At 46.5% G+C, this 26,946-nt stretch overlaps 2 protein-coding genes across 4 annotated transcripts in view; one reads left to right on the top strand and one right to left on the bottom strand.

The window, feature by feature from the left end:
* The window catches only part of SEPTIN8 (septin 8), a 35,099-nt gene extending 22,193 nt beyond the window's left edge, over positions 1–12,906 (top strand). Inside the window, exons 5-10 of one of the 3 annotated variants that reach the window (XM_066560249.1) lie at positions 2,244–2,405; positions 3,801–3,897; positions 4,187–4,355; positions 4,604–4,736; positions 5,402–5,592; positions 11,862–12,906. In XM_066560249.1, coding sequence (XP_066416346.1) covers positions 2,244–2,405; positions 3,801–3,897; positions 4,187–4,355; positions 4,604–4,736; positions 5,402–5,592; positions 11,862–11,916 — 807 coding nt within the window. In that variant the 3' untranslated portion in view covers positions 11,917–12,906. Of the gene's footprint in view, positions 1–2,243; positions 2,406–3,800; positions 3,898–4,186; positions 4,356–4,603; positions 4,737–5,401; positions 5,597–7,425; positions 10,293–11,861 lie in introns of those variants that run through there. The other 2 variants (XM_066560250.1, XM_066560251.1) reach the window with 2 other exon arrangements.
* Positions 12,907–15,575: 2,669 nt separating this feature from the next.
* CCNI2 (cyclin I family member 2) lies at positions 15,576–23,686 on the bottom strand. Its single transcript, XM_066560441.1, is given in 8 exon segments — positions 15,576–15,581; positions 17,636–17,769; positions 17,772–17,940; positions 18,781–19,011; positions 20,044–20,184; positions 21,275–21,346; positions 22,295–22,429; positions 23,570–23,686. Coding segments are annotated over 8 exon segments (1,005 nt in total).
* Positions 23,687–26,946: the final 3,260 nt, after the last annotated feature.

The following is a 26,946-nucleotide window of genomic DNA, read 5'->3' as shown; positions in this document are numbered from 1 at the left end:
ATCCCTCCAGCACATGGCCTGACAGGCAAGGGGACACTGCACCCCTGTCACTCACACTCAGTGGGGACACATGCCAGCAGTCAACTGCATGATTTTATTACTAGATCTTCAAATAGAGAATATTGCTCTTCCACCATAGATACGAGAATGTTGCTCTAGGATTTTGCCTTCAACCCAAGATCAACATTATTTGTGTAAAAAGACCGGACAGAGAACTGTCTTGTAGTTCTGGCATTCCTTCCTTTTATTTAGGTTATAAAACCTGTCCAGGAGAAGAGGTGGCTTTTCTTCTCTAGCCAGATACGTATCAGTTTGTCACTAATCTCTGTGCCACAGGCTTGGCCCCGGTGTGGAGGTGGGTGTGTGGAAGGTGCTGTGGGGAGGGAGGGTCAGACATGCAGTTCAGTTACATCTCATGTCTCTCTGGTTTCTTGTTTCCAAACTCTTCCATCCTTTCCCTAAGCTGTGAGGGAATGAACCCATTCTAGACCTAGGACACACTCAAATGCCATATCCATGCCTCCCCAGTATTGATGTGGCTGTGGATTATTGAAAACACAACTTGGACAACCCCTTTGTGTTGTGAACTCCATGTCAGCAGGTGTTCACTGAGTTGACTTTTCAAAATACAAGAGATCTGGTTGAGGGCACTCCAGCCAACCTTGGTTTGTGATTTGAGTGGTGCTGAGACCACAGTGGTGACCACAGAGCAGAGCCTGTCTCCCCTGCTGCTAGAAAGCTGCTCCAGGCTCTGCACTCCTGCATTGCTGTGAGCAGGGCTGAACTGGGGTCCCTTGCAAAAAGAAGGGGAAGTTGCTTGGTCTGACTGAAAGTGAGCCCTGAGCTGACCCTTTTTCTGTGGGAGATGGTGAATCCAAGCCTCCTCCGGTCTTAGCAGGTCAGGGAGACACCCAGCTGTGGTCATGGCCCTTTTGCCTTTGTAATGAGGACATGGACCTGCTGAGCAGGGGAGTGAGCAGCTGCAGCCTTTTCTGTGGGGGCTCTGCTCCTTGGTGAAAGAGTCCAGGTCAGCGGCTGAGAAAAAGAGGAATTTATTCTCTCAGATACATTTGCACTGAGTAAATGTAGACTATTTTCATTCAAAGTAAATGCTTTTGTGTTTAGTGAGTGCTAAACTACTAAACAGAGGCAGAGAGGGGGAGTGGGGAGAACCCAAGAAGTGTGGAAAAAACACTGACTTACAAAGAACTTGTGCTGGGAAAGCAAAGCCATTTATTTTAATTGGGCACCCACTGGAGACCAACTGGTTGCTGTGAATTTCAGCTCTGTAGGACAAAAAGCATTGGCTGTAGGGAAATGTTAGATGGCAAATCAGACTTTCCCCTTATTTGTCTAAATTCTTTTGTTTCACTGCTGTGAGTTTGGCTGCTGTTCAGACAGATGAGTTCTGCTGTTTGTTTAAGCAGTGGTTTCAGTATCACACGTGGCTTTTCTGGGCACGGCAGCATTGTCTAGCACAGGTTCCTGTGACAGATCCAGCCTCACTGTAGCTCTCTTAAGCATGAGGCTGTAATGAAGCCCATCACTCCTGATGGATGTGGCTCTGGTTTACTTTTGATCTTGGAGGGTGCTGGGCACAGGGAGGCCTCCTCACTGTGCAGCTGTTGGGTGGCTTTGAAGCCCAGGTGAATGAAGTTGTGTGGGGTATAGTGACTGCTGGCTGATGTGAAACCAAAGCTGAGCAAGAACAGCATGAAAGTAAATAAATGTGGTGTATGGCACCCTGCCCTTTCTCCATATAACCCACGTGGTGCAGCCAAGTTGTGTTCCTCACCAGGAGGCTGATGGAGTCCTTGGGGAGGGTCATCAGCTGCTGTCAGAGCATCTGAGGAGTGCCTGCTCTTCCCACTTGAGCATGGGAAGGCTTCACATCAACGCTCAATGTGCGTTTCACCCTGGTGCTTGTCTTGTAAAACATCCTGTCAGCACAGCCAGCACGGAGGGGTGACAGCTCGGATGTGACAGCTACACTGTGTCTGCCTCAAAACACAGCCAGAGCAGGGCTTTGATTTGCTCCTTGTGTGGTTTATCTGGAGTCCTGTAGCCAAGTGAGTCCTGGAGAACTCTTCCCTCTAGTGTTCAGCGGGGCTGGGCTGCTGCAGCTCCTGTGCAAGCAGACTCCAGGGTGATTTTGGGAGCTGGAGCCAGTGGGGCAGGATCTGGGTCACCCCCGGGTGCTCACTGGGTGTTTGTCCTTCCTTCCTTCCTGCCCTGTGCTCTAGGTGAACATCATCCCCATCATTGCCAAAGCAGACACCATCTCCAAGAGCGAGCTGCACAAGTTCAAGATCAAGATCATGAGCGAGCTGGTCAGCAATGGGGTGCAGATCTACCAGTTCCCCACGGACGACGAGGCCGTGGCTGAGATCAACTCTGTGATGAATGTGGGTAACGCTGCCTCTCCCATCCCTGCACAAAGCCCTGACCAGCTAAATTGCTGCACAAAAACACATCTGAAGGGCAAGTTTCATTGGGAATGCCCAGACACTGAATCTGTTGGAAAGTTGAGCTGTGGGTCTTGCAGCTGTTGCATACAGAATTAATTAAAATGTGGCTTGTGTTTAATCTGGGGGCTCTCTGGAGAAACTTAGTTCTAGAATTTATTTTATTGAATTTTTGAAAAATGCTTTCCTCAAAATTAATTCTGTCTGTTCTTAGGCTATATTGTGTTTGAGGAAGAAGGAACTGTGAATAAAATGTGACAGTTAAGATTTACATTAGTCTTGTGACTTAAGGAGGCTGACCAGAGAAAACCCAATTTAAAGTAAAGAAGAAAAATCTTTAATCTCTATTTTGTCTTTTTTGAAATTCAGAGATCAAATTCAGATCTGACTGAAGCACATGCAAAAACACTTTTAAGCTTCTTCTCTCCCAATTCAGAGTGCAGCTATGGCAGTAGAAAAAACTGAAATGTTTCCATGATCATTTTATAAATCAAAAGTAGCTTTTTCATCAAAATGGCCATTTTCCTGCATAGCTGTTTCTGATTAAATGCTTTGTCTTTTCTTTTACCATTCTCACTGCCATTTTTTTTAAATTCAATCACCAGTTGGTTTCTGGGTGGACTAGGTGCATGTTTTCACTCTAATAGTTCTTTTTTGCTGAAATCATGAAAACCTTGGAGGATTCACTCTTACTTAAATAATTGCAAGCTGTGTGTATTGGGGAGAAAAACAGGAGTCATGCTTGCTTGGCTTTTTTTTTTCTTCCCCTTCCTTCCTCCAATGAAAATGTATTTGGCCACATATGAATTCCACACTTCTGGATCCCTTTCTTTTTAAAAGTGAAGGATTTTGTCAGCCTCACCCTACTGAAGCACCCAGTGTCCTGGTTCCTCCCTGTGCCTGCTGCCGCGCAGGCTTGGCGAGCAGTGGGGACATGTTGTACATGTCTGCACATGTCCCTGCCGTGCCCACACACTCTCTGCTGTGCCAGGGCCTGTGTGGGGATGTCCCTGCCTTTCAGCAGGGCAGGGAGTGCCCCACTGCTGCTGTGTACAGCCTGGCAGAGGATGGAGTGCAGCACTAATGACCATGCTGTTCCTACAATGTTCCCCAGCTGGTGCAGCCCAGACAGCACTGCTGGTAAGATCTGCTGTGGCGCCTCTCCACCCTCTGCAGAATATCCCAGTTTATAACAGAGATTGCTCTGAAATTGGCAGGTTCAGAGAAGGGACTCAGGGAAGCAGCTGCTGTGCCTGGGTGTGGGGGAGCTAAGGGTCAGGCTGATCTCTGGGGGTTACCCCATGCACTGAGTCCCTGCCCCTGGCTCTGTTTCAGGCTCATCTGCCCTTTGCTGTGGTCGGCAGCACGGAGGAGGTGAAGGTTGGGAACAAGTTGGTGCGAGCTCGGCAGTACCCCTGGGGAGTGGTGCAAGGTGAGGGGCCAAGCCCACCCCAAACCCTCCTAGCTCTGCATGAAGGTGCCCTGTGACAAGCAGTGCAGGCACATCCCCTGCAGCCCTTGTGGGTTGGCCAGTCCTTCCTTTGAGTTGCCATCCTACAGCAGGTGGGAAGGTCAGCAGGAATCCCTGCATCCAGGGGTTGTGTTGTGCCCTGAGCAGGACAGCAGGTTCCTCAGGATGAGAGTATCTGGAGCCAATCATGTGTGCCTTGTGTTCCCCCATCACACCTGCAGTTTGCTGACCTGTCCCTTCCCTTTGTCAGTGGAGAATGAGAGTCACTGTGACTTTGTGAAGCTGAGGGAGATGCTGATCCGGGTGAACATGGAGGACCTGCGGGAGCAGACCCACACCCGCCACTACGAGCTCTACCGCAGGTGCAAGCTGGAGGAGATGGGCTTCAAGGACACAGATCCAGACAGCCAGCCCTTCAGGTGAGTGGCCTTCACATCTAGCAGCAGTTTAGAGTGAGGGTTTGGTACTGACAGCCCAAAGAAATGGGAGGTTTGTAGGTAAATCTACAGTGCCAGGCTGGGAAATGCCAGCGCTGGGTTTGAGCTTTGCAGCTGATTTGGATGTTCCCTTCCCTGCCTGTTTTTCCAACAGCACAGACAGGCATGCATTTCCCCATCACTAACTCATCAGCATCCAGAGTCTGGATTTCATTTGCTTTCTTCCCCAGCCTCCAAGAAACATACGAGACCAAAAGGAAAGAGTTCTTGGGTGAGCTCCAGAGGAAAGAGGAAGAAATGAGACAAATGTTTGTTAACAAAGTCAAGGAGACAGAGGCAGAGCTGAAGGAGAAGGAGAGAGAGGTGGGTGTGCCAGAAATTTGCAAGGAACCCAAACTGCAGCCAGCAGGGAATCTGGGTCTGGGCAATGCATGAATCCTGGAAAGCACATTCCAGCAAAGCTCACCAGCCAAAGCACAAACACATCACTGGTGTAGGTGCCTCAGAAACTTGTCCTGTGCCACGTGGAAATGCAGCTGCTGCCTGGGGAGTGAAAGCCAGTGGCAGGACGTTTAGGTGAGCATCCCTGTCACAGAGACTTGCCTCTTGTGGCTCACTGGACAGCAGAGTAAAGAGGGCAGCTGGGCTGGAGTCCCCAGTCAGAGTGAGTCCAGTGGAGTCCCCAGTGTGAGGCCTCAGGAAGCAGCTGTGACTGGGGAGGAATTAAATGGGCCATCCTCAGAACTAGTGAGGATCAAAAGATCCTGCAATGTCCCCAGCCCCTGTGCAGAGCCAAAATCCCCTGTGCTCATCTCCAGGGCCCATGCTGCCTCTGGTTTGCTGTGTGGTGTCAGGCAGAGCTGAATTTATTGTGTCTTCCCTGCTTTTGGTGGCCCTGGGGGCTGTGTTCTGCCAGCAGATTGGTCCCTGTGGTGGGGTTTGTGTGGGAGGTGTGGCAGGGCTCCTGGGGCAGGGAACACAGCCAAAACCAGCTGAATGCCATGCTCAGAGGGTCTGTCTCCTGCCAGCTGCATGAGAAGTTTGAGCACTTAAAAAGGATACACCAGGAAGAGAAAAGGAAGGTGGAGGAGAAGAGGAAGGAGCTGGAGGAGGAGATGAACGCCTTCAACAGGCGGAAAGTGGCAGTGGAAACCTTGCAGTCCCAATCCTTGCAGGCTACCTCACAGCAGCCACTGAAGAAGGACAAAGACAAGAAAAAGTAAGTGTCTGAACTGGAGTCTTCCTCCTCTGCCACTGGAAAGCTGGGAGTCTGCTGACATGCTTTAATGTTTGGTCAGTTGTTTAAACATCATACAGAGAAAAGGGGATTTTGGAATCCTAACTCCCATCCTTCTGATTCTTTGCTTAAAGCAGAGGAGAGATGAGCCCCTCCTGTGCCCAAGCACTGCCCAGAAAAGCCTGGGCAGCTGGAGGTGGGAGGGATTTGCAATTTGAGGCCATTCTTTGATAGATGATGGGCTCATGGGGTTCGTTCTTCCCTCTGTGACAGCCAACTCAGGTTGTGAAATGGGGCTCCGGGGCACAGTACTGATCACAAGAAAATTCTTTTCCCCTAAAGGCAGAGTTCTTATCTTAGCTTGCTGCACATTAATTGACATTGCTAAAGCCAGCAGGAACAGGGGTATGTAAATACTGCTGTTCCAGCCACCTGATTGTGTAGTGATAGGCCAGGAATGGGACAAACAGGTTTAAAGAGAAAAGATATTGGGGGGGTTATCCTGCTTCCAATTCAAGCCAGTCTCTAAGGAGCACTGGCTAGGAGCCAAAATGGAGCACTGTCATGCAAACTGGTCATTCTGCTATTGCAGCATTTTTTGTTACTTCCCCTTGCCTGAAGGAGCTCAAGAGTCAGAACTGCATTCTATCAAACCCAGAGCAGGCTGGTAGCAAAGCTCTCTGAGCCTCTTAATGATGGCAAGACCATGAAGAGTAGCAACACCCAAGTTTGTGCTTGACAGCACAGCATTCAGCTTCTCACTGCTGATAAGATCTTGTGGTCTGTCGTTCCCCTGCTGTGAGCTGCAGCACCAGAGGAGCTCATTCTGTGTACTGACATCCCAGCAATTTGTTTCTTCCTGTGGAAGATAACGGGCTAGATGACTTGAGTGTTTGGTTGGAATGTAAATGTGAAAAGTGCTCTCTTCTGCAGACTGCTCAACATGCTCTGGGCGTGGCCCACCTCACACAGAGTCTAAATGGTTTGTAAAATTCTTTGCTGAAAATAGGGTTTAATCTGAATTAGGAGCTGAATCCTAGCGCTTTCTTGGACCCAGGACTGCTTTGGGAAGGTGAGCACAGTGGTAACTTGGGCAAGTGATGCCAGGGGCAGGCAAGGACTGTGAATATGGGCCAAGAAATGTTGCAGCTTCCCTCTGCTCCTTCTGGCTGCAGCAGAAAAGGTTTTCCTGCACTTTGCTGGGTGTAGCCCACCTCCAGCTGTGAGTCTGGACTGTTCCTTTCGGGATAGCAACAGGAACAAGCCGTGGTCAGGAGCAGGGCTGGGGGGCAGCTCGGTGGTGTGCAGAGGTCCCAGGGACACCCACAGCCTGGGCTCTGCTCACTGGGGGACCCCACATGGTGCTGGGGCAGGGGCTCTAGCTCTGGAGCACAGCCAGAGGAGGTGCTGCACCATCACCAGGATGGTTCTGGATTGGGGTTTTTTTGTTTGTTTTTGTTTCTTTTCAAACCTCTGAGCTAGCTCAAATTATGGGGTTTTGGGATTTCTGCTCAAGTGAAATATTGAGGAGAGCTTGTTGAACTCTTTATCATCTCCTGGTTCAAGGCAGCGTCCTTAGTAGCTTTAATAAGTAAAAAATTGTGATGGAAAAACTGCAGAAGTTGGGGGAAAGACAAGTGTTTGTGGTGCTGAGCAGGTTGTGCCAGGCTGCTCTCACCTGAAGCCTTCAGCTGCCCCAGCAGTGTTTGTCCTCCTCCTCTTTTTTTTTGTTTTAACATACTTGGCTACACCTCACTTTTGTTTGATTTTCATAACTTTAATTCATGCTTTTTTTTTATGTTTTGTTTCTTTCAGTTAATCACACACAGACTTTCAGGCCAAGAGTGGACTTGGTGCTTTCATGTGTTAAGTTGCTTGAGTTTCCCACCCTGAGTGACCCTTCTCATAACATTGTGTGAGTGGACCAAAGTGACAGAGACAATGAGCATCTCCGGTGGTTGCAGTGTTCCAGCCTGCTGTTTTCTTTTCAGAATTATCAGGAGGTTTGCAGGAAGTAACCTTACATGTACATTTTGTTAAACAAAGCCAACTAATCCCTCAAGTAAGATGTTTTGTTCTAAACCCAGTGATGGAGCAGCTGTGTATGAAGTGACCGTGACTGAACTCGTCTTACCACCAGCTAAATAATTCAATAATTGCTTTCTGCATTTTTTTTTTAATTGGCCAAGGTGACTGCTGGAGGCTCATTGACCTCTCCTGTACATGCACAGTGAGAGGAGTGGTCTGAAGAATGCTGAAATGTTTGTTTTTCTAACAAAATTCTCAAGTAGTTTTTAGAATGGGTGGAAAAACACAACATTTAGGCTTTCTGCAGCAATCTTAGTCAGAGTAACCCTCATTCCAGTAATTCTATATTAATTACTGAATTACTCTAAACACTATCTACATCATTTATAATAATAATATATATATATATATATAAGGAGAGAGAGAGGTTAATAAAATTAATGGGACAATGTTTTGAATTTTCTTTACTGCTAAAGTAGAACATTTATAGAGAGGTTTTTCGTAAGAGTTTGTTGTACAAAGTGGAACTACAAGATTTGTGTAACATTTCAGTTGTCACTTACCAATGTATTTACTGTTGTGGGAACTGTTTAAGCCAAGATCTTTTTGCTCCTTAACCTTAAACCTAATATGTGCCTAATAAGGAGAATCCCCTGCTTTTGAGCTGTGCACTGTGTTTATGCTGACAGGCTCTGTCCCTCGGAGAAGGTGCTTCTTTTGACAGCTCCTCATGCCTAGAAATCACAGCCTTGTTTTCCTGGGCAGCTGAGCTTAGAGGAATAATTAGGATCAATATTAATTTTTTCCACTCAAACCATTTTGTGAATAGGCAGGGCAGTAACTGAACAGAGAGTTCCTAGCTGTGTTGTCATGGAAAAATAGTTGGACCCAATTCCATCCATCCATCCATCAGATCCTAGGCTAGATGAAAGGAAATATATTAACCCTCACATAGTGTCTTTAGAGTTTATAAAAACACTGGCTGGCTAAGTGTTAGTTGTGAGTGTGTGTGTTTTTATTTAGTTATTAATGTTACAGGATTTTTCTGATATGTTTTTTGTTAAAGACTTGTCTTTAAGCTGTCAGCAAATTCCTGATGTGCTGTGCAGAAGGAGATGCAGGGCCTGGGTCTGAGCTGTCACAGGGCAGCATTCTGCTGGATTCTGAGGTTCTTTAACTGTCATATTCCATTATAGGAGCTTTTCCCCCCCCCTTTCTAAATACATGCTCAGGAATTAAACTGTTTTCCAATGGACATTGGCCTTTTCTGTGGATATACTGACAGTGCTGCTGCTTGCTTGTAGAAAAGAACCTCACAAAGATCTCACTGGTACCTTTTAGAGCAGGCTTTTGTTGAAAGAATAAAAATTCTGCACTTGTTGGGAGTCTGCTGAAAGCTGGACATTTAATTTTTAAGGCTGTGCCTCCAGGTTAGATGTATTTTAAAGAGTAACTATCAAATGTTAGGAGGGTTAGTGTGGTTTTCTCAAACACAAGGAACCCAACCTTCTGGTATATGCAAGAAGACAATTCCACCTCACCTCTGCCTACAGACCAATCATGTAGCAGATTATTTTTTATTAATCTTTTGCTAATGGGAGAAACTGTGGTGCACTAATGGCCTGAGCAAGCCATGCTCTTTGGTTCATTGTTCTGCCTCCCAAGGCAGTGCTGGGATGAAACAGTAACTGGTGGTACTGGTGTGCACCCAGCTGCCTCGCCAGTGTTCCCAGTCAGCAGTTCTCTCCTGATCTCATGCTGCAGCCAGCAACATCTATGCAAACCATTTCTCTCAGCCCTGGCTCGTCAGAGATCAATTATTTTTTCCTGGAATAACAGGTAGTTAAAAAATATTATTATAACAAAGAGTAAAAATCTTCAAATCCATGGGCATTGTGGAGAAATTTACAGCATTTTCTGAAGAAGACATTCAGAATGTATGTAACAATATTTTCATGATTATTATTATTATATTACTTTGATTTTATGTTGTGACAGATATCCCTTGTCCTAGTAGTTGCTTGTTCAACATCATAATCTCCCCAGGGGGACTCAGTCATATTTTTCTCCCTTGAGTATTTGTTTTTTCCTTTTGTCTTGTCTTGCTGAGACAAGATTTAAGTATTGTGGTAGGGTAGTTGTGTGTCTTGGTTTTATTTAACAAATTACAAATATGTTGTGATGCTGATCTCACCCAGTCTGAAAACTTAAAATCTTGTAGGCTAGAAAAAGTGAACGAAATACCCCTCAGAAATGATTGAAACCATCCAGCTACATGTCCTTCAGCTGTTTTACATATTTATCTGTAAAAGATTGGTATTAATGGCAAAAAACTATCCATTTTTTAAAATAATTTAAATGTTTACCATCCTGTATGTTGTCTGCTTCCTAAATTAAACTGTATTTTGTGTGTCTCTGGGGGGGGCATGCCTGGCTGAGGTGTTTGCCCCAGGGGGTGTGGAGGGGGATTTTTGGAGCCATGGAGGCACCTTGGGGACAGAGGGGGGGACAGAGCCCTCTGGGACCTGCTGCATCCCTTTGCTTTGGCATTCCCAGCGTGTTGGGGTTCATGGTTTGGTTTGGTTTTTTTCTTTCTTTTCTTTCCACTCACTTTGTACTTTTTTTTCTTTAATTAAATCTCACATGTATTTTGAGTTTTTGTGGTGTCATTTATTTAGTGGTGCATTTTCTGTGCAATCTAGTTATTTTCTGTATTATCTGTCACAACAATAGTGTGTTATGATTGCAAGCTCACCAGTCACAGGCTGTCTTACGACTGTTTGGAACATTCAAGAATATAATTAGCTAATTAATTAACAACTAGCTAATCATAGAGTATGTGGAAATGTACTTCCTGTGTAATCTGGGGAGAAATTCCTAGGTATTAATCCAAAAGCTGTCAGTATTTGGGCAGAAGGAGCTTTGAGGCTTGTTGGTACATCTCCTTTGTGAGGTCTGGTGACTGAGCAGGGATGTACCAGCAGCTTTGCTGATCTCATGGTGCCCAAAGAGGTGATTTAAAGGTAGGGTGAAAAGGGAGCAGAGGTGGAGAGGTTTCCTGGGGTGCATCCAAAGCTGTGTTCCTTGTCTGGAGGGGGACATGATACACTTAGGTCAAGGCCAACGAAAGAGCACAGCTTCAGTTTGGTGCTCTGCTTTCAGAAAGATGCTGAAGCTTTACCCAAAGGTTTGTTCTCAGTGTCTGTTCTGGGCCATTGCTAGGTACCAAGTTATATTCACTCAGCTTTGGGCCCTTCTGGGGTTTATTTGGTATTGGACTGAGATCAGTGCTGCCCTTCAGACACTGCCAGTGTGGGGTTTGGCTGATGCACAGTGTTTGCTGTAGCAGTGCTGCTGGTGGGAGGTTTTTCTGCAGCCCCAGCCTGAAGAACAAAACCAGGCTGGTGATCCTGGCTGCCTCTCCAAGCTTTTTAGGAATATGCAGCTGGAAACCTTTTAAGCAAAAGCTTTAGTAAGGAATTACCAGTTGATACCAAGTGGTTTGTATGAAATGTTTACATCCTTTTCCATCCCAATACATTTTAAAGCCGAATGTGGGAGACCAGAGAGGAGCACATGCATTCAGAATTCAGGGAACCAAAGGTGGTGGAGCAGCTGGTGCTTTTAAAGGTGGGCCATGTGGTGATTCGGATGATGTGCGTTGGCAAGTGTCTTTCCAGAGGAGCAGTGTTAAGAGCATTCATTAACACTTGTGCAGAGCTCCTAGATCTGCTTTGAGGAGGAGGAGAAATGCATAGGTTTGTTAGAGAAGCAGTGAGGTAGGTGCTGCCCCTGCTTTGCAGTTCCAGAGCCCAAGCCCAGTGGCCAAGGCCCTGGGACATGGCATGACGGCATTTTCCTTCAGGAGACAGCCCCACAAACCCAGCCTTGTCCTAGGCTGTTCCCTCTGGAGAACTCTGCAGCTGTGAGGGATGGAATGGGGCAAAGCCACTGCTCCATCTGTGGGTGGTTGGCTGCTCTTGGGGGTCTCCATCCCCTGGGATTTCTCCTGTTCCACCAGCAGTCCTTTCATTAAAATTTTAAATCAATCCTTTATTACCAGTTCCAAACAAGATGTTGACAGCTGTGAGAGCTTCTCCAAGTTGCAATGGGTTAAACTCAAATGTCTGTACAATAGATTGGTGCTTTGACCTTTCATGCTGTCTTTACTTAATGTAAATAACTGAAACTTAAACACTGATTTTCTTTTGTTCTTTCTATAGCTTCTTTAGTCTTCCCAGTGCCTACTCCATAACAACAGGAAGATATGTTAATTAGAAGATTTATTAAGGCCAAAACATCTCATGCAGAAGAAATTAATTGGTGCTTACACCTTTAAGCTTGCAATATATTGCACAGAAGAGAATATGTAGCAAGGACTAAAATTCACCGTGTCTTTTGATGGGGAAAAGTTTGCTTAATCAGGTTTCTTGGTAAAGTTGAAATCCAAGATACTTGCAAAAGGTAAACTGCTAATTCACGCTGCTGCACGGCTGGCACTAAATCCAGAATGCTTATTTTGGGGCTCAGCCCAAGGGAGTTAACACTGACTGACTCCAGAGAGGTGAGGGACAAAGCTGGGGTAGTGTGAGGAGCTTTCAGCTTTGCTGCTCGAGCTGCTGCAGTACCAGGGTCCTGCAGGTCCTCTCCTCAGTCTGGTTTTGGGGTGTAACTGGGGAACCTGATGTCCCTAACCTGACATCCCTAATCTTTCAGCTGGATTCTCACCTTTCATAACAATAACTCTTCTGTGCAGCTTGCTTCTGTATACTTACAGGTTTTATAACCAAAATGCCCCAGCCTTCATCTCTTTAGTTTTCTGAGGGCTGCACTTGGTGCCTCACACTGTAACCCCTTCCCCAGAGCTCCCTGCCCACCTCCCCTCTGCTGCTTTGGGCCAGGTAACCCTGCCTGGCCAGTCTGGGCTCTGCTCGTCCTGCTGGGATGTGATGGGTGCAAAGGGAGCCACGTTAAAGCACAACTAAATGTTATTTATTAATGGAGGAGAAATGGTTTAATGCTGGAGACTCAGTGTTCCTGGTGTAAGTTCTGTGTTTGTAACAGACTGACTTCCCCTTACACAAACACTTTTCTTTAAGAAAAGGAAAGGGGAAAAACAAAGTGTGATGTCTGTGCCCCAGTAACTTCACACAGGAACAGGGAGAGGCCCCAGTTTATCTTTGTTTAAAACAACCTTGTAAATGAATCTCAGGAATGACCTGTACCAAAGCTGGGTTTAATAAAAACAAAACTGACTTGTTTAACAAACATCTGTTAAAACCATGGTTTGTACACCAGGTATACCCAGAACCATGTTCTGTGTCCCTCTGTGACCCCAGTTTCCCCTCATTAACCCCGTTGCCCTCTGATTAAAGTGTGATGTCCCCTGTGCACCCCTGTCTTGGCAGCTGCTGTCCCCAGTCTCCCTCCCTTTTCCCCACTGCCCCGAGGCTGGCAGGGGAGGAGTGGCCAAAAGCCAGTCTTCTTCCTGTGGAAGATAACGGGGTAGATGACTTGAGTGTTTGGTTGGAATGTAAATGTGAAAAGTCTTTGGCAGGAGCTTTGAAGTCTCACCCTCACCCTGTTCCCCTACCTCATGCTGGTGGTGTGACCACAGTGGGACAAAGGCTGAGAATGAGAGTGTGGGTGTGTGTGACAGGAGCCCCAAGGCTCCCATAGAGGACTTTGTGTCCCTGTAACCCCTCAAGGGACAGAGAGGCTGTTGTAGATGTTCTGAGGGTGTGTGACAAGTGACAGTCAAAACCCTCTGGCTGCCCTTAGCCTAAGTCAGAGCTGGGAAATAGATTGCAGCTGTAACAGGCACGTGGCCTGAAGAGGACTGAACTGGACACGAGGAGAAGCTGTGGAGACTGCTGTCACGTGCAGGCAGTAGGGATGAAACCCCTTGACAAACACCTTCACCCCGTGCCCTTCACCCCTGCCTGTCCCTGCTGCCACAGTGGGCAGGGATGAGGCGCCACTTGTGCCAGGGGAAGTGGGACCAGGTGGGAAATCTGCTTAGGAGAGCTCTGTCTGTCTTCATGTCTGTGGTGCCTGCACGAAATGTGGGCAAGCTGAAGCTGTGTTTGACCATCAGCCATGGTACAGCTTTGCTGCTGCTTTGAGGACTGTTTTAAACTTGCTTGTGTTCTCTTTTGAGGCAGCCACTCTAATTCCTTTGGCAAAGCTTTCATCCAGCTTGGAGCTTTTGTCAAGTTCGATTCCCAGCAGGATAGGTGAATTGGGAATCAAAGCTTTTTGTTCTTTTTCCAAATTGCTCAGAAGATTTGATTAAGTTCTGTTTGTCATGACCATAGTTAGGTCACCAGGGGGATTCCAGTTGCATGTCTTGCTGAGGAGGAATGGGAGGGGGCTCTGAGACCTGCCAGAAGTTAATGCATCTCTCCATCTCAGTGCACTTTTCTGCCTTCCTAAAGAATTGAACTGTAAGTACTGCTCAAATTCAATTTAACACAGCAAAGTCAATTAGCAGGAGAAAAAAAAAATAACAACTGTATTGCTGCAATGCCACAAATGAGGTATAACTATTGCACTACTCTTCCCTTTGCAGTTTTCTTGTCTCTTGGTCAGTTCTCTGACCGCAGGAGTTTATTATTTGTGCAGCTCTTCTCCTAGGTCATCACACACCCTCCACAATTAGTGCCACTGAGTCAGTTTATTGTCAGAAACACCCCAGTGAGTGCTGTCTTGAAATGGGGCAGCTCCCTCCTCACTGGCAGTGGTTCCTGGGTGACTCCATGAGCTATGACATGATTCCTTTAGCTGGGGTTATGAATGGGGGACATTGTGGTGGGTGGGAGGATCTGAAATGCTTTGCTGTTTCTGTAGGTGGGTTAAAACAGCCACAGAAAACAGTTCTGTGGATGTTTACCATTGGGGATTTCAGGTGCAATTGCAGCTTTGTTTACAAGGTGGTGGTAGCTTCAGGCATCTGGAAATCCTAAAATTAGGCAACAACAAGAGGAGTCTGGGTTTGAGAGCCTCACCTGGGCCAAGATCCCCCAAGGGAAGGGACCTTACCAGGTCAGAGCTCTGAAAATACTCTATAAGCATTCTCTGTAGTTCTTCTGGGAGTGAATAATCCCCAAAACAACAATCCTCACAGAGCTGGCCATAACCACATCAGTCCTGTGCCAGCACTCACTGAATCTCCCCCATTTTCACCAGTAACTGGTGTGTAGTAAATGGGATCTGCAGTGCTGAGTTGAGCTGCATTTGGAATAAACTCATGTTGTACACACAGTCCAAACAGGTAGGCACAGGGGTGAGATGTCATCCTCTCTGAAATTCACTGGGCAAAATAATTGTTCCTGACACTGCTGTGTGTGGGGAGTGTTCATCTTGTCACTCATTACTTGTCCAGGCAGGAAGGGGAAAGGTGTTAAAGCTTCTGACCCTGTACTGCTAGAAAAAAAAGAGAACTGGTGCTATTCTCACTATCCAAAAAGCTCCTTCTGTAACAGGAATGGTCCTGTGCAAGAGCAGCTCCTTCCTGTACCTGGCAGCTCATTCTTTGGGGTAGGAAGCTCCATTCTGAGCAGTGGCAGAATGAAGAGGTAAGTGATGTTTTTAGCCTGTGGAAGCCAAGACAGCAGTGTTTGTTCCTTCCTGGTAACTGCAGTGCTGCAGTAGGTGTGTGGGAGGGAGCTGTGCTGCCAGAGAAGCAGCAGTGTGTCCTGGGAGCACAGGCAGCCTCCAGGTGAACTGTTCCCATCCCAGTGTGGCATCTTGCACCCTGACTGGGAACACAGAGCCCTAAAGGGCCTTCCAGCACTGCCTTCATCTTTTGGAATTAACCCCTGTTAATGTGTGCTTTTGCATGTTGATCATAGAGATCTGCAGAGATTTTGAAAAGCAAGTTTGTTCGTGGGTTTTAACACCTCATCCAGCTGCAGGCAAGAACTGTGTCCGTAGGCTCACAGCTGTGGGGGAAACACGAGATTGGGATTGCTGTGGTGTAGAGTTACAGCATGTTAATCACTGTGTGCAGAGCTCTGCTGCTGGCATTTCCATGGGTACACACAGCTGGGGACAGCGCTTGAGACAGGGCAAAGGGATGGGAGGGAAGCAGAGCCCATCACACAGCCCAGTTTCCTGCAGGGATTGGTGTGGGCATCACCTTTCAGCTGGGCTATTCCAGGGCCACAGAGAACAAACAGACCAAGCTGATGTTTTATTTAGTGGAAACTATAAAAGACAACTCCCCTCCTCCCAAGAGCCAGGCAGTCAACTCACAGCTTGTGAGAGCAAAGGAAGGCACTGCCCAGGAGGAGGGAAGAGCCCTACCATTAAATGAGAACCTTCCCTGTGGTAGCATAAATAAAAATCATGTTCCAAGCATGCTGCTGCCTGACCCCTGAGTATGTGGGGACCTCACAAACCTCATGTGGTCTAAACCAGCCCCAAGTCCTGCTCCTGCAGCATCCCAGGCCTGGGCAGGGCCCCCCTCAGCACAGCATCCACAGCCTGAGGTAGCTTTGACCTGGCTCAAGGGAATTCTGTGGCTTTCACTGCTGTTCAGGTCATGTCTGTTCACACAGGTTATTTGCACTAAGTCTCCATTACTGGATGTTACTGGAACACTTGGGGGCTTCCTTTGTGGTTTCAAGAGCTGCAGGGCTTTCTCCCTGCACACACAGAGCTCACTCTGGCAGATTTAACACTTGAGAAAGTGTGAACAGCTGCTCAGCACATCCGTCCTGCAGGGTTGGTGCAGGAATTCCTCTCCTACAGGATAAGACAATGAAGAAGGGGAGAAGGCCAGAAATGTTCTTCTTGCCCTGATAAGTTCTGCAGTTACACAGCATTGTCTCCTTGCTCCTGTCCCATCTTTGTCTCCAAGTTATTTATCCCGTGTCATTACATGAGACACCTGCTCAGTATTTGGCCTGTGCCAGTCCATATGAACCCCCCTCCTGTTCTGTGACAGGATGGCAGGTATGGTGCTGTTACCCATCCCATACTGGCTGGAATATAGCCTCAAACTAGGGTAACAATCACCTAAAAATGCCTATGGTTTAAAACAAAACCTCCACTAATTTTAAAAGGATTTGTGAAGCTGGTTTTTAAAAGTGCAAGAGTGGTTTAATCTGACCTTTGTAAAACCACTTTGCTATGAAGATGAAGCAATTTGTAAGAAATAATGTGGTTGTAGCGGTGGAGGGAAATTATTAAAGGCATTTTATTTTGTCTAGTCTAATAAGACAGAATAAATTCTAAAAACTCTGACCAGCACATGCTGGTTGGTGAGAGCTCAAGGCAATGGTGATTGTAGACAAGAAATGATTTCCCACATTTCATAGGAACTGTGATAGAGTCTGTAATGGCCTAACCAGGAAAAAGCACAGATCCCAGACTTCTGGATTACAAGGTAAGGCCTTAAGGAAAACTGGAGGTTTGATTCAAGCGTCTCACTGCTGAATGAAAGCCTTGGTTCTATCTGAGATCTCTTGCAGAGGCAGCAGTGGGGGCTGCCCATTCCTCGACAGCAGCAGCTCCTGTTCAGCTCCCATGGGCCGAGCCAGATCAGCTCTAATGAGAGAACAATGGCATGAGCTGGATGAAAGGCTCAATCTGTCAAACTTCATCATGGCTATTTTAAAAATAAACTCTGAGGCATTTGGTTCTCCATGAAGTTGTAGCTGCCTGCCAACTGGATCCTTGGGCTGTAGGACTGTGACCAAGTCCCTCCTCTCCCCAGCTTTCTGTCTTTACATAGTCTTAAACGTGAGGGGTAGCACATACTGCTTAGGAAGGACATAAAAAATAGACTGAGAATACCAAGTGGTTTTGTCCTCTGAGAAGCACAGTGACACTTTTGCCCTGTTATTTTGGCTGTTCTGTTTGCTGGGAGCTGCTGGTTCTGCAGGTGCTGCTTCCAAGGCAATAATTGGGGAATTATGAGTGGCTGTAAGGGAGGACAGGAGCGGCTCAGTTGAGGGCTCGAGCCTCCTGTGTTCATCCTCCCAGCACTCACCTCCCCATCCTCACTGTGCAGGAGTCTGAATCCATCTCAGCATTCTTCTGTCCCAGGGGTTTGATCAGGAATTTGGGCTGTAGTAGGTGTGAAAGGGGCTGAAACAGGCTGGCTTTCAGCAGCCCTCAGCCTCCTTGTTGGGAACTCTGCCATTCAGAAGGGGGCTGGCAGGGTAGCCTTGCCTTGGGATGGCCCTGCACAGCTTGGCTGATGGGATAGAAAATACTAACAGCATTGGGTGCCTGCAAGCACATTAGCTCTAGATCCACAAGCTCTTTGCAGTGCAAGAATTCAGTGCTGTTCACCTGTAAAGAAAGATGCAGATTTATTTTAAGTTCTGGATATGTGACTCTCTTGTTTGGCCACTGCTCCTGTCACTTTGTAATTAGGGGGAGGGCAGGGACAGGCTGCATGCCTCAGGAGATGCATAGCAGCAATAATATGCTGTTGATCCTGAGGGAAAACACTTATCCAGGAGCTCCTGATAACTATTCCTACAACTATGATTACCCCTTCTACTACACAGAACGTGGGCAAGTTCTTCCTCTTTGCAGGAAACAGCAGGCAGGAGGGACAGCAGGAGGCCAGGTTATTTCAGACAAATTCAAAACCTTAAAATGGGTGGATGGCAAGCTGACAGCATGGGTCTTTACCCTTCTAAGTGTGCTTTCTTAAAAGGCATGTGTTTTATGAAACTGGGGAAAAGCTTTAAAAAAAAAAAGAAATAGAGCTTGTCTTGAATCATCAGAAGTCAAACTGGTTATATTTTTAGAGCTATGTGACTGTACTTAAAAGTTTTCTCAGTGTTCAGAAGGAGGCTGAGGAAACTGGGCAGGTTTCTAGGTGCTCTCAGACTCTCCAATCATGAGAGAATTTCTCCTGGCCCAGGATGCAGGCAGCTATCTGTGGCCAAGAATTTGGAACCCTCCCTGCCCTGCCAAAGGGATGTCCCTCTCCCCAGTCCCACCCCTGAACTGCCCTTTTGTTCCCTTTTGTTAGCACCAGAAGGTCTGCAGCAAAGGCAGAGCAAGGACACAAGTCTCAGGGGCTGCTGAAGAGCAATACTGGCTGTAAATACACATGGCTTTATTCTTTATCATGTCCTGCCTTCAGGATTTGTGACCAAAGGCCATTTTGCTTCCTACCTGTGCTTTTTTTAGCAGATCAGTAATAACAGCAAACCAACCAGGAGTCTGCCTCTCCAGCTCCAAGGTGATGATCACCAAAACCAACGTGGAGCCCTTAAACTGCACAAGTTGGTGGCAGGCCATACAGTGCTGCAGCTGCTTGGTCAAGAGTGCAACGTGGAGGGAAGGATTCCTCTGAGGCAGTCTGGGTGGGAGATGGGGCCAGCTGGACATCACCATGGCATGGAACTGCAGAGAAGACAAAGTGTACATATATATATATACACACATATATATATATGAAAAGAAAAGCAGAGGTTAGTGAAGTTACATGTTTTCATGTCATCACCCTGAAGTACAGATGAATTTCATCTCATATCAGGAGACCTGAAGGCTTCCCCCACCTTTTATTTTTGTGTTTTGTGTTCGTACTTGCCAATCATTGAACTGTTTTTCTGAGGTGATAATGAATGTATGAGGTCTATGTTTCCTAACAATTTCTGAGGTTTCTACATTATCCAGATTGCTGTCCAGGAGATTCAGTTCAGGACAGCAGCTCCAAATCCAGTAAAATCAATAATACTGAACTCTGAATTCACCAAGGAAACAAGCACCTATGAAAGGCAGTTTTCACAATCAGCAGCCTAAAATGGCTTAATATTTGCACATAATTTTAAAATAGGGATCCAGGATATGTTCATATCACATGAATTTTGCCTTACTAGTACATGATCGTTTCTTGAAGACAATTCATTGTTTCTATTAAATGTTTAGTAACTGCAATGTGAACTAAGTGCCAGACCAGGGTAGTCTCATTGCATAAATGAATAATTAGTGGGATGAAAAGGAAAATGGTTTAAGCAAAAACCTATGTGGGAAATGTAGCAAAACTCTGACAGCTTTGTATGTACAGTATTAAGAGAAGGGAAATAGTTAAAAATATTTTTGCAGCTTGTATTAAAAAAAAAATAAAGAAGGCATATAGTTGTGCATTATGAGAATCTTTTTAATGTCCTTTCAGTTCTCCTATAAAGACAAGAGTAAATTTTTTTTGAGCAAAATAGAAGGTTTTAAATAGTAGAAAATTTTAAAAAATTTTAAAAATATAATTACTGTAATATTCTTTAAAAGGCTTGAAGATAGGTAGGAATAGGTAGTTTGCTAAGAATCTTGGGAAGGATGTGTGGGTGGGTGTGTGTGTGTGTGCATCTGTGTTTTTTAGTCTTATTTGATAAGGTGTTGTTTCTTTAAAGAAAAAACATTGCAAAACGTAGTGCTTACAATGTTTAAGAAATCCATTGGTGTTTCTGTGTAAAGATCCCACTGAGGCTTATCCAGTATAATTCTTTCCATTCTCAAGATCTCGGCTGGAGAGTGTTTACATCTGCTCTGCACTGCTAGCGTCTGCACTGATGGTATTATCTGTAAAAAATTTTTAAAAATTACAAAAAAATAAAGAAACCAACATCCTATACAGTGCTGTGTGTGCTTGTCTGTATTGTGAAGGGATCTGACAAGTTTACACAAGTTTGTGTTAAGCAGAATGCTCATTCAGGAGCTCTCATCCTAGGTACTTCCCATCCTAAATGAAGGGTGGTCCCTGCTCAGCCCAGGGCAGCTGCTGCTGACCCAGCCCACAGCAAGAATGAAGCCATGGGCTCCCCAGTGTGGCATCAGTGATGCACCTTCCCTGCTACCACTGGTTTTACTCAGAGGAGGCTTCCTGCCAACCTGTTTTACAAGGCCTGCTGTGGTTTCCTGTGGTCATTGACACAGCTTATTCTTTGTAGCTGAGAGGAAAAGAACAATAACCTCAGTGTAACACCACCTAAGAAAGGCTGTGAAGAACATTTCACTACCACAGTGGCTGTTTGAAGAGATGTGTATGTCTGACTCCAGCTCCTGGTTTTCCTCTTCTTTTGCAAAGCAGAAGGAAGAAAAGAGGAATCCAATCTGAAATGCTTTTAGCTAGTGCTTGTAAATGCCTGCAGAAGTCTATTCCCTGCATTTTTGCCATGAGAGCTATCCTGTGTAATTTCTCACTGGCTGCTGGCTTTATTTTCTCATCTTGAGGTGCAGACATGAGTCAGTTCTTCACTGGATTCAGAAACCAGTTTTGGCTCCAAGCAAACTCATCTATTTAAAGCTTCCTCTGAAGAGCCTCTGCTCTGTCACACCTGCTGTGCCCTGCCAGGAGGAATGGGAATTACTGCCCTCACATGGGCATCTTGACTGTGCCCTCAGACTAAGCTCTACTGTGAGCCAAGGATTCTGAAAAGAGGAGAGAGGTTTGGGGACAGGACAGAAACACATCCATGACATAAACAAAAACAAGTCATCCATAAAGGTCACAATTCTTTGGAGCAACAATGAAACAGGACTGAAAATGCTACTCTCACCTCTTTAGGACTACTTAGGGTAAACAAATTAACCCTCCTTGATTATGTCCAAGTTGATGAAAGATCTGGAAACATGAACAACTTTTAGTGTGTTTAAAATGAAACATACAGACCGCATCTTCATTGGTTTCTGCTGCAAGGACAAGGCAGGAAATTGCAATGCACTGCAGATATTTTAATTAAGCCTGAAGGGAGAAGAAGAAAACACTGAGTAAAGAAGATAAGAGTCTTAAGGGAAATAATTGTCATTCTATGATACATACACAAGTTTGAAACTTTCCTTTAAGTTACAGTTGCTTCTGGATTAGTTTAGCTACAAAAGTTGGAAATAGAAGAAGGAAATTCAAAGTGAAGCAGAATAAATCCTCTTATAGGTACCATTTTTATTCATGTCTCTCACAACTTTTAGACTCTGCAAATACTCTGTCACAGTATTTACACTGCAATGTTGCTCCTCACTTTCAGATATTGGTTCAGGTTGGACTTCTTCAGGAAGTATTTCTTCATGGAAAGGGTTATTAAATATTGGAACAGGCTGTCCAGGGAGGTGGGAGAGTCAGCATCCGTGGGGGTGTTCAAGAAACTAGATGTGGCACTTAGTACTATGGTTTAGTTGATAGGGTGGTGATCACTCAAATGCTGGACTTGATCTTAGAGGCCTTTTCCAACCTAAATGATTCTGTGATTGTATATGCCAGTATCAACCTAAATAGAATGGGGAGCTGCAAGGCTCAGCTCAATTCCTACCTTTGCTGTAGCTTCAGTGGCAGAAAAGCTCAGCCCCACAGTTTAATTAAAAATAGTAGTCTAAAAACCAGAATATTCAAAGTGATAATGCAAATAATTTCTGTTTAGCAGAGAAAATCAGATGAGTTCTTTGTACTTACCACAACAGCTGGACTGAGTTCACACAAACAATTCTAATGAGGTCAGTGGAATTTCATCAAACACTCAAGTTCATACATGTGTGTGTATATATATATATTTGCTTAATGGTCTTCCCCAGCAACGACCCTGACTGCTCCCTAACTCTGCTGCCAAACATCATCCCTGCTTTGTGTATAAACTGATTACATGCTCCTTACATTCCCAGTCAGTAATCTAGCCAGGGAAAAGCTGACAGAGATCTTTACCTTTACTGATGCCAACAGCCTGTTGAAGATGCTGGTGGATAAGACAAACATTTATGGGCAAAACTGGAACTGGGAGCTGATTTCTGGAATCCAGAGAACTGCTTTTTTGTAACCTGACAGAGAGAGATCTGTGCCCTGAGGGGAAGGAAAAGTTAGAAGAAAAATACAGTTAGTGCTTTGATGATTTTGTTAACATATCTCCAAAGGAAGACTCAAATCCTTTTAAGTGCTCTAATTAGCATTTTAGATGGCTGGAGGCTTGAAATTAAGGAAGTTGTCAGCTGTGTCCACAGAGGGAGGGCAAGGGCACGTTTTGGAGCAGTTTAAAGCACATGTTCCACTCAGCCAGCCTCAACAGAGAAACCGGAGTCAGGAGCAGGTTTTGATTTACTCTGTGAGAGTTTTAACAGCCCTTGGATTTGCTGAGTGTTGGGACCAGAGCCAGGTTTGTGACTCCCCAAAGGTACATGGCAAAATGTACTGAGTTTTTTCTTTCTTATATCTTATTTGAAGCTGCATTCAGGTGAAAGAGAGGACTGTGGCTGCTGTGAGAACAGCACCCAGGAGCCATGGAACACACCTGAGCATTGTTGTAGGAGAAGTAAAAAGGCCAAGCAGCTACACAAACCAGACAAAATTAAACACCAACTAGTTTGATATTACTCATCCCATTATCTGTTTCACTATTTTGCTTAATTTGATAGTAAAGGTACTAGGTAAAAAGTAGCATTTCTAGACTGTTGCAAAGAAGAGACAAGGCTGCTGAGGCACTTCTGTGCATTCTTCCATGGTTCTGATGCACTTACAGAAGCAGCCAAGCAAAACGGTTTTGCATTGTTCACAGAGGCCATGGAGTCTTGTAGCTTCCTAAGGCAGCTTAGAATGGGGCTGGGTTTCTGTTAGGCCTCAGTGAATTCCATCTTCTCCCACCTTAACAGATGGAATTCACAGACAGTGCTGAACACAATTAATATGTCAAATTTATGGTTTTACCATCAATTGGCTCCTCTTACCTGCTCTACCACATTATCCCAAACTATTTCACATTTCCCAAAACTACTTTTCTGACTGAGCCAGAGATAAATGCAAAGCCCTTGGTTTATACAAGGCGTCAATAAAATATAAAATGGGATAAATACAGACCCTCCTGCCCCTCCATTCCTTAAGCCTAGCCCATGAGGGATGACTTTTGCATTCAGGTGAATCAGATGGCATGATCAGCACTGCATCTTTGCAGGGTTCTTTAGGGAATTCCAAAGAGGACAGGGAGGATACCTTCACAGTGGGATTCTGGAAAACTGGCACTTTTCAAATGCTGGCCTCTCTGGCTAAGGCATTTTCCAGAAAAAAAAAGGCAAATTGTGAGCTCTCTATATGCCCAGGACACTTCATGGCAGCTGTTTGAACCAGTTTCCTGATGGGAGCCACTGACAAAAACAAACAAAATTGTGAAACAACATCCCAGCTCCTTGTGTTAAGGATGATTTCCTCTTTTGATGCTTTTCCAGTGCTGAGAACTGAGAAGCAGCCACAGGACTTGTTTGTTTGCAGACAGAGCAATCCTGATATGCATTTCCCCTGGAAGTTCCTGATGAAAGAAAACATGTCAGATGGCTGAACAACAACACAGCCCAGCTTCTTCACTGCTGGGCTGTGTAATGGCTAGAGAATAGAGAAACCTTGGGTCAAACAGTCCAGGTTACTCCATTTATCCTCTTTCACACATGTGGCTCTCCGTTTGCCGAGCTATTACTCTGCAACCTGTTATCACATGATTTCAAGTTTCTGGCAAATAGAGGCTTATGGCTTTCACAAAAAGGCTCAAAGTTGACTGTTCTTAGGAAATTTATGAATTCCCAATTAAAAGTTTTCCTCAGAGCAGTTTAATCTTTGGAGATACCACTTTGGAAATCCCACTCTCCAGACTAAGGGAAGTATTTACAGGAAATAAACATCTCTGAATCATATCAGTACCAAGTGAATGAGAACATCCAGCCTGAAACTATTTCAAGGCTTACATTTTGGTGTCTCTTTAACAACAGAAACGAGATGTTACTAGATATAAAATTCTTGCTTTTCTTTCCAAGGAGTGGTGAATGTGGGCATCCTCACAGTTTTTTTCTGGAAGCTCACACCATTATCTCTGCAGTTCCATTAAAAAACCCAAAGTGACATGAATCTTCTGGAAACTGTTCTACATTTCTAAAGCTGGAGCTCTGTGAGGTTTCCCTCAAAGCAGGAACCACATATGACTAACTTTGGCTGCCACTGGATGTCAGTCAGAGCATCCAAAGCCGGACCGTTTCACAGAGGGAGAGCTGGCAATGATTTATCTGACGGCTTTGATGCACGGAGAAGTTTACCCTTGTGTAGCTGGAGGGAAATAATAATAATTAAAATCTCGCCCTCTGGCTAGTTTCGACTGTCCTTGAGAACCGAGCAGCTCCCGCACCGCCAGCGCTCAGACAGCCCCTCCAGCCCTGCAGAGCGCCCGGGGGGCGATGGGGACCCCCGTCCGATCCTGTCCCGTCCCGTCCCGACCGTGTCCTGACCTGTCCGGCCGGGGTACCGGGAACCGGGCACGGGAACCCGGTGCCGCGGCTGCGGCGGAGAGCGGGGCGATCCCTGCCGGGAGCAGCCCCAGGCTGCTGGGCGCCTCCCCCGGAGCTTCGGAGGCCGATCCCTGGGGCACGGCTCGGCGGGAACACCCAGCGCATCCCTCGGGGCCCGCGGGGCGCCGCCCAGGTGAGCGCTGCCCCGGCCCGTGGGGGTCTGCCCTACCTGCCCAGAGATCACTGTGCCAGGCAAAGCGCTCCCGGGATCCGGGTGAAATCCTGCCACGGGGATAAACTCTGTAACCTTCAGCACAGCCCCCAAATCCGCTTGCTCCCTTCTCTGGCACCGGTTATTGCCTTGACAGATGCACTGTCCCTTCTCTTCGACTTGGCCTGCTCCAAAACACACATTTGCTGGATCCACGCAATCCCAGCACCTGCCAGGACCTATTTTCCTTCCAGTCACAGGAAGTATCTTTTCTCCATGTGTTTTTCATGGAGCGTATGCACTCTTGTCCCCTCCCAGGGCTGGACCTCTCTGCCAGCATCCGTGTTTTCACCCCACATTTTCTTCCACCCAGGATCTCTCCATGTCTCAAAGCCACTCTCAGCTTTCCCCTCAGATCCTGGACCCCTTTGTTTTCCTCCTGCAGCATTTTCTGCGGGAAGCTGGTTCCAACATTTTATGTTAAACCTTTTCTCGTTACGCAGCTTTGCCTGCCTACACATGAGTCTGCTCTCTCACCAGCCCCTCGGGCTATACATTTTCTGGTGCTAAATTATTAGTCCACAAACCTGTGCGTGCAGCACAGCTGAGTAACACTACAGCAGCGTGTGAAGAGCAAAGAGGCTTTGCTGAATAGCTGGTCTTCAGTTTCCTGACTCACCTGATTACACACACCTGGGGCTGAGGGAATGGCCCTGTGCTGTCATTACCGGTGTGTGCCCAGCCCTGTGACACACCGGTCAGTTTGGTGGGGGAGATCTGTCAGGTACAGAGCAGCTCTGTCCACATTCCTGCTGCTGCTTATATCCCTCTGGCAAAAATACAGCACAGCCCAGGTATAGCCCTTGGTTTGTGTCTGTGCCTGGCGCTGGGGATTCCTGGCCTTGCCTGGGGATCCCAGTGGTCCGCAGCAAAGGCAATGAGGGGAGGAGTGGGGCTGGAGCAATGCTCTGTGACCTGCCAACAGGATTTGGGTGTGCAGGGATACCTGGGGGAATAAGACAAAGGTGATTCAGGGCATCATGTACTGGGGAGACTATTCATGGACCTCTCCTGTTGAGTAAAATTGTCTTTGACTCTTAAGGACATAGATTATGAAAGGACAAAGTCAGATTGTTGGAATAATTTAATCTAATTCCTTTAAGTAGCTGACACGTGGGCAGTGTGATGTAAAATGCTGAGTATGAGAGGAGCAGGTGAAGCTGTGGAGGATCCCAGCAGTGCGCTGCGAAACTTTACACTAAATTACAAATAACTTGGCAATGTGCTTCTTTAGTGTGGGACTAACTGATTTATGTGCCACTTGGACTGTATTGCTTGTTTATATTTTACTCTGCAGTCCCTCTATTTCATCAGCAATTCAGAACGTTACAGTCAGGAAAAGAAGGAGATGGATTTTGTTCCTTGTGTGGAGAACAGGCTGGGGCTTGCAGCCCTGTCAGAGACCCAGAGCCCCTTCAGACCCCCTGGAGCCCTTCCAGAGCAGTGGAGCCTTGTCAGAGCCTCTGGAGCCCTGTCAAACCCGCTGGAGATCCCTCAGAGCCCATCGGGCCCGCGGCCGGCCCCGCTGTGAGCCCTGTCACCCCTCACAGCCCCCGCTATCCCCGCTGTGAGCCCTGTCACCCCTCATAGCCCCCGCTATCCCCGCTGTGATCCCTGTCACCCCTCACAGCCCCCGCTATCCCCGCTGTGAGCCCTGTCACCCCTCATAGCCCCCGCTATCCCCGCTGTGATCCCTGTCACCCCTCACAGCCCCCGCTGTCCCCGCTGCCCCCAGGCCGTGTCCAGCTCGCCCCGCCCGCCCGCCGTTCCCATGCCGACGGGACGCTCCGCCCCCCGCCGCCGCTCCGCCGCTGCCATTGGTTGAGCTC

This window comes from Molothrus aeneus, chromosome 15 (genome assembly GCF_037042795.1).
Source record: "Molothrus aeneus isolate 106 chromosome 15, BPBGC_Maene_1.0, whole genome shotgun sequence".
In the NCBI taxonomy this organism is placed as follows: domain Eukaryota; kingdom Metazoa; phylum Chordata; class Aves; order Passeriformes; family Icteridae; genus Molothrus; species Molothrus aeneus.
Note: the sequence above shows the minus strand (reverse complement) of the source record. Positions and strands in the feature narration are given on the sequence as shown.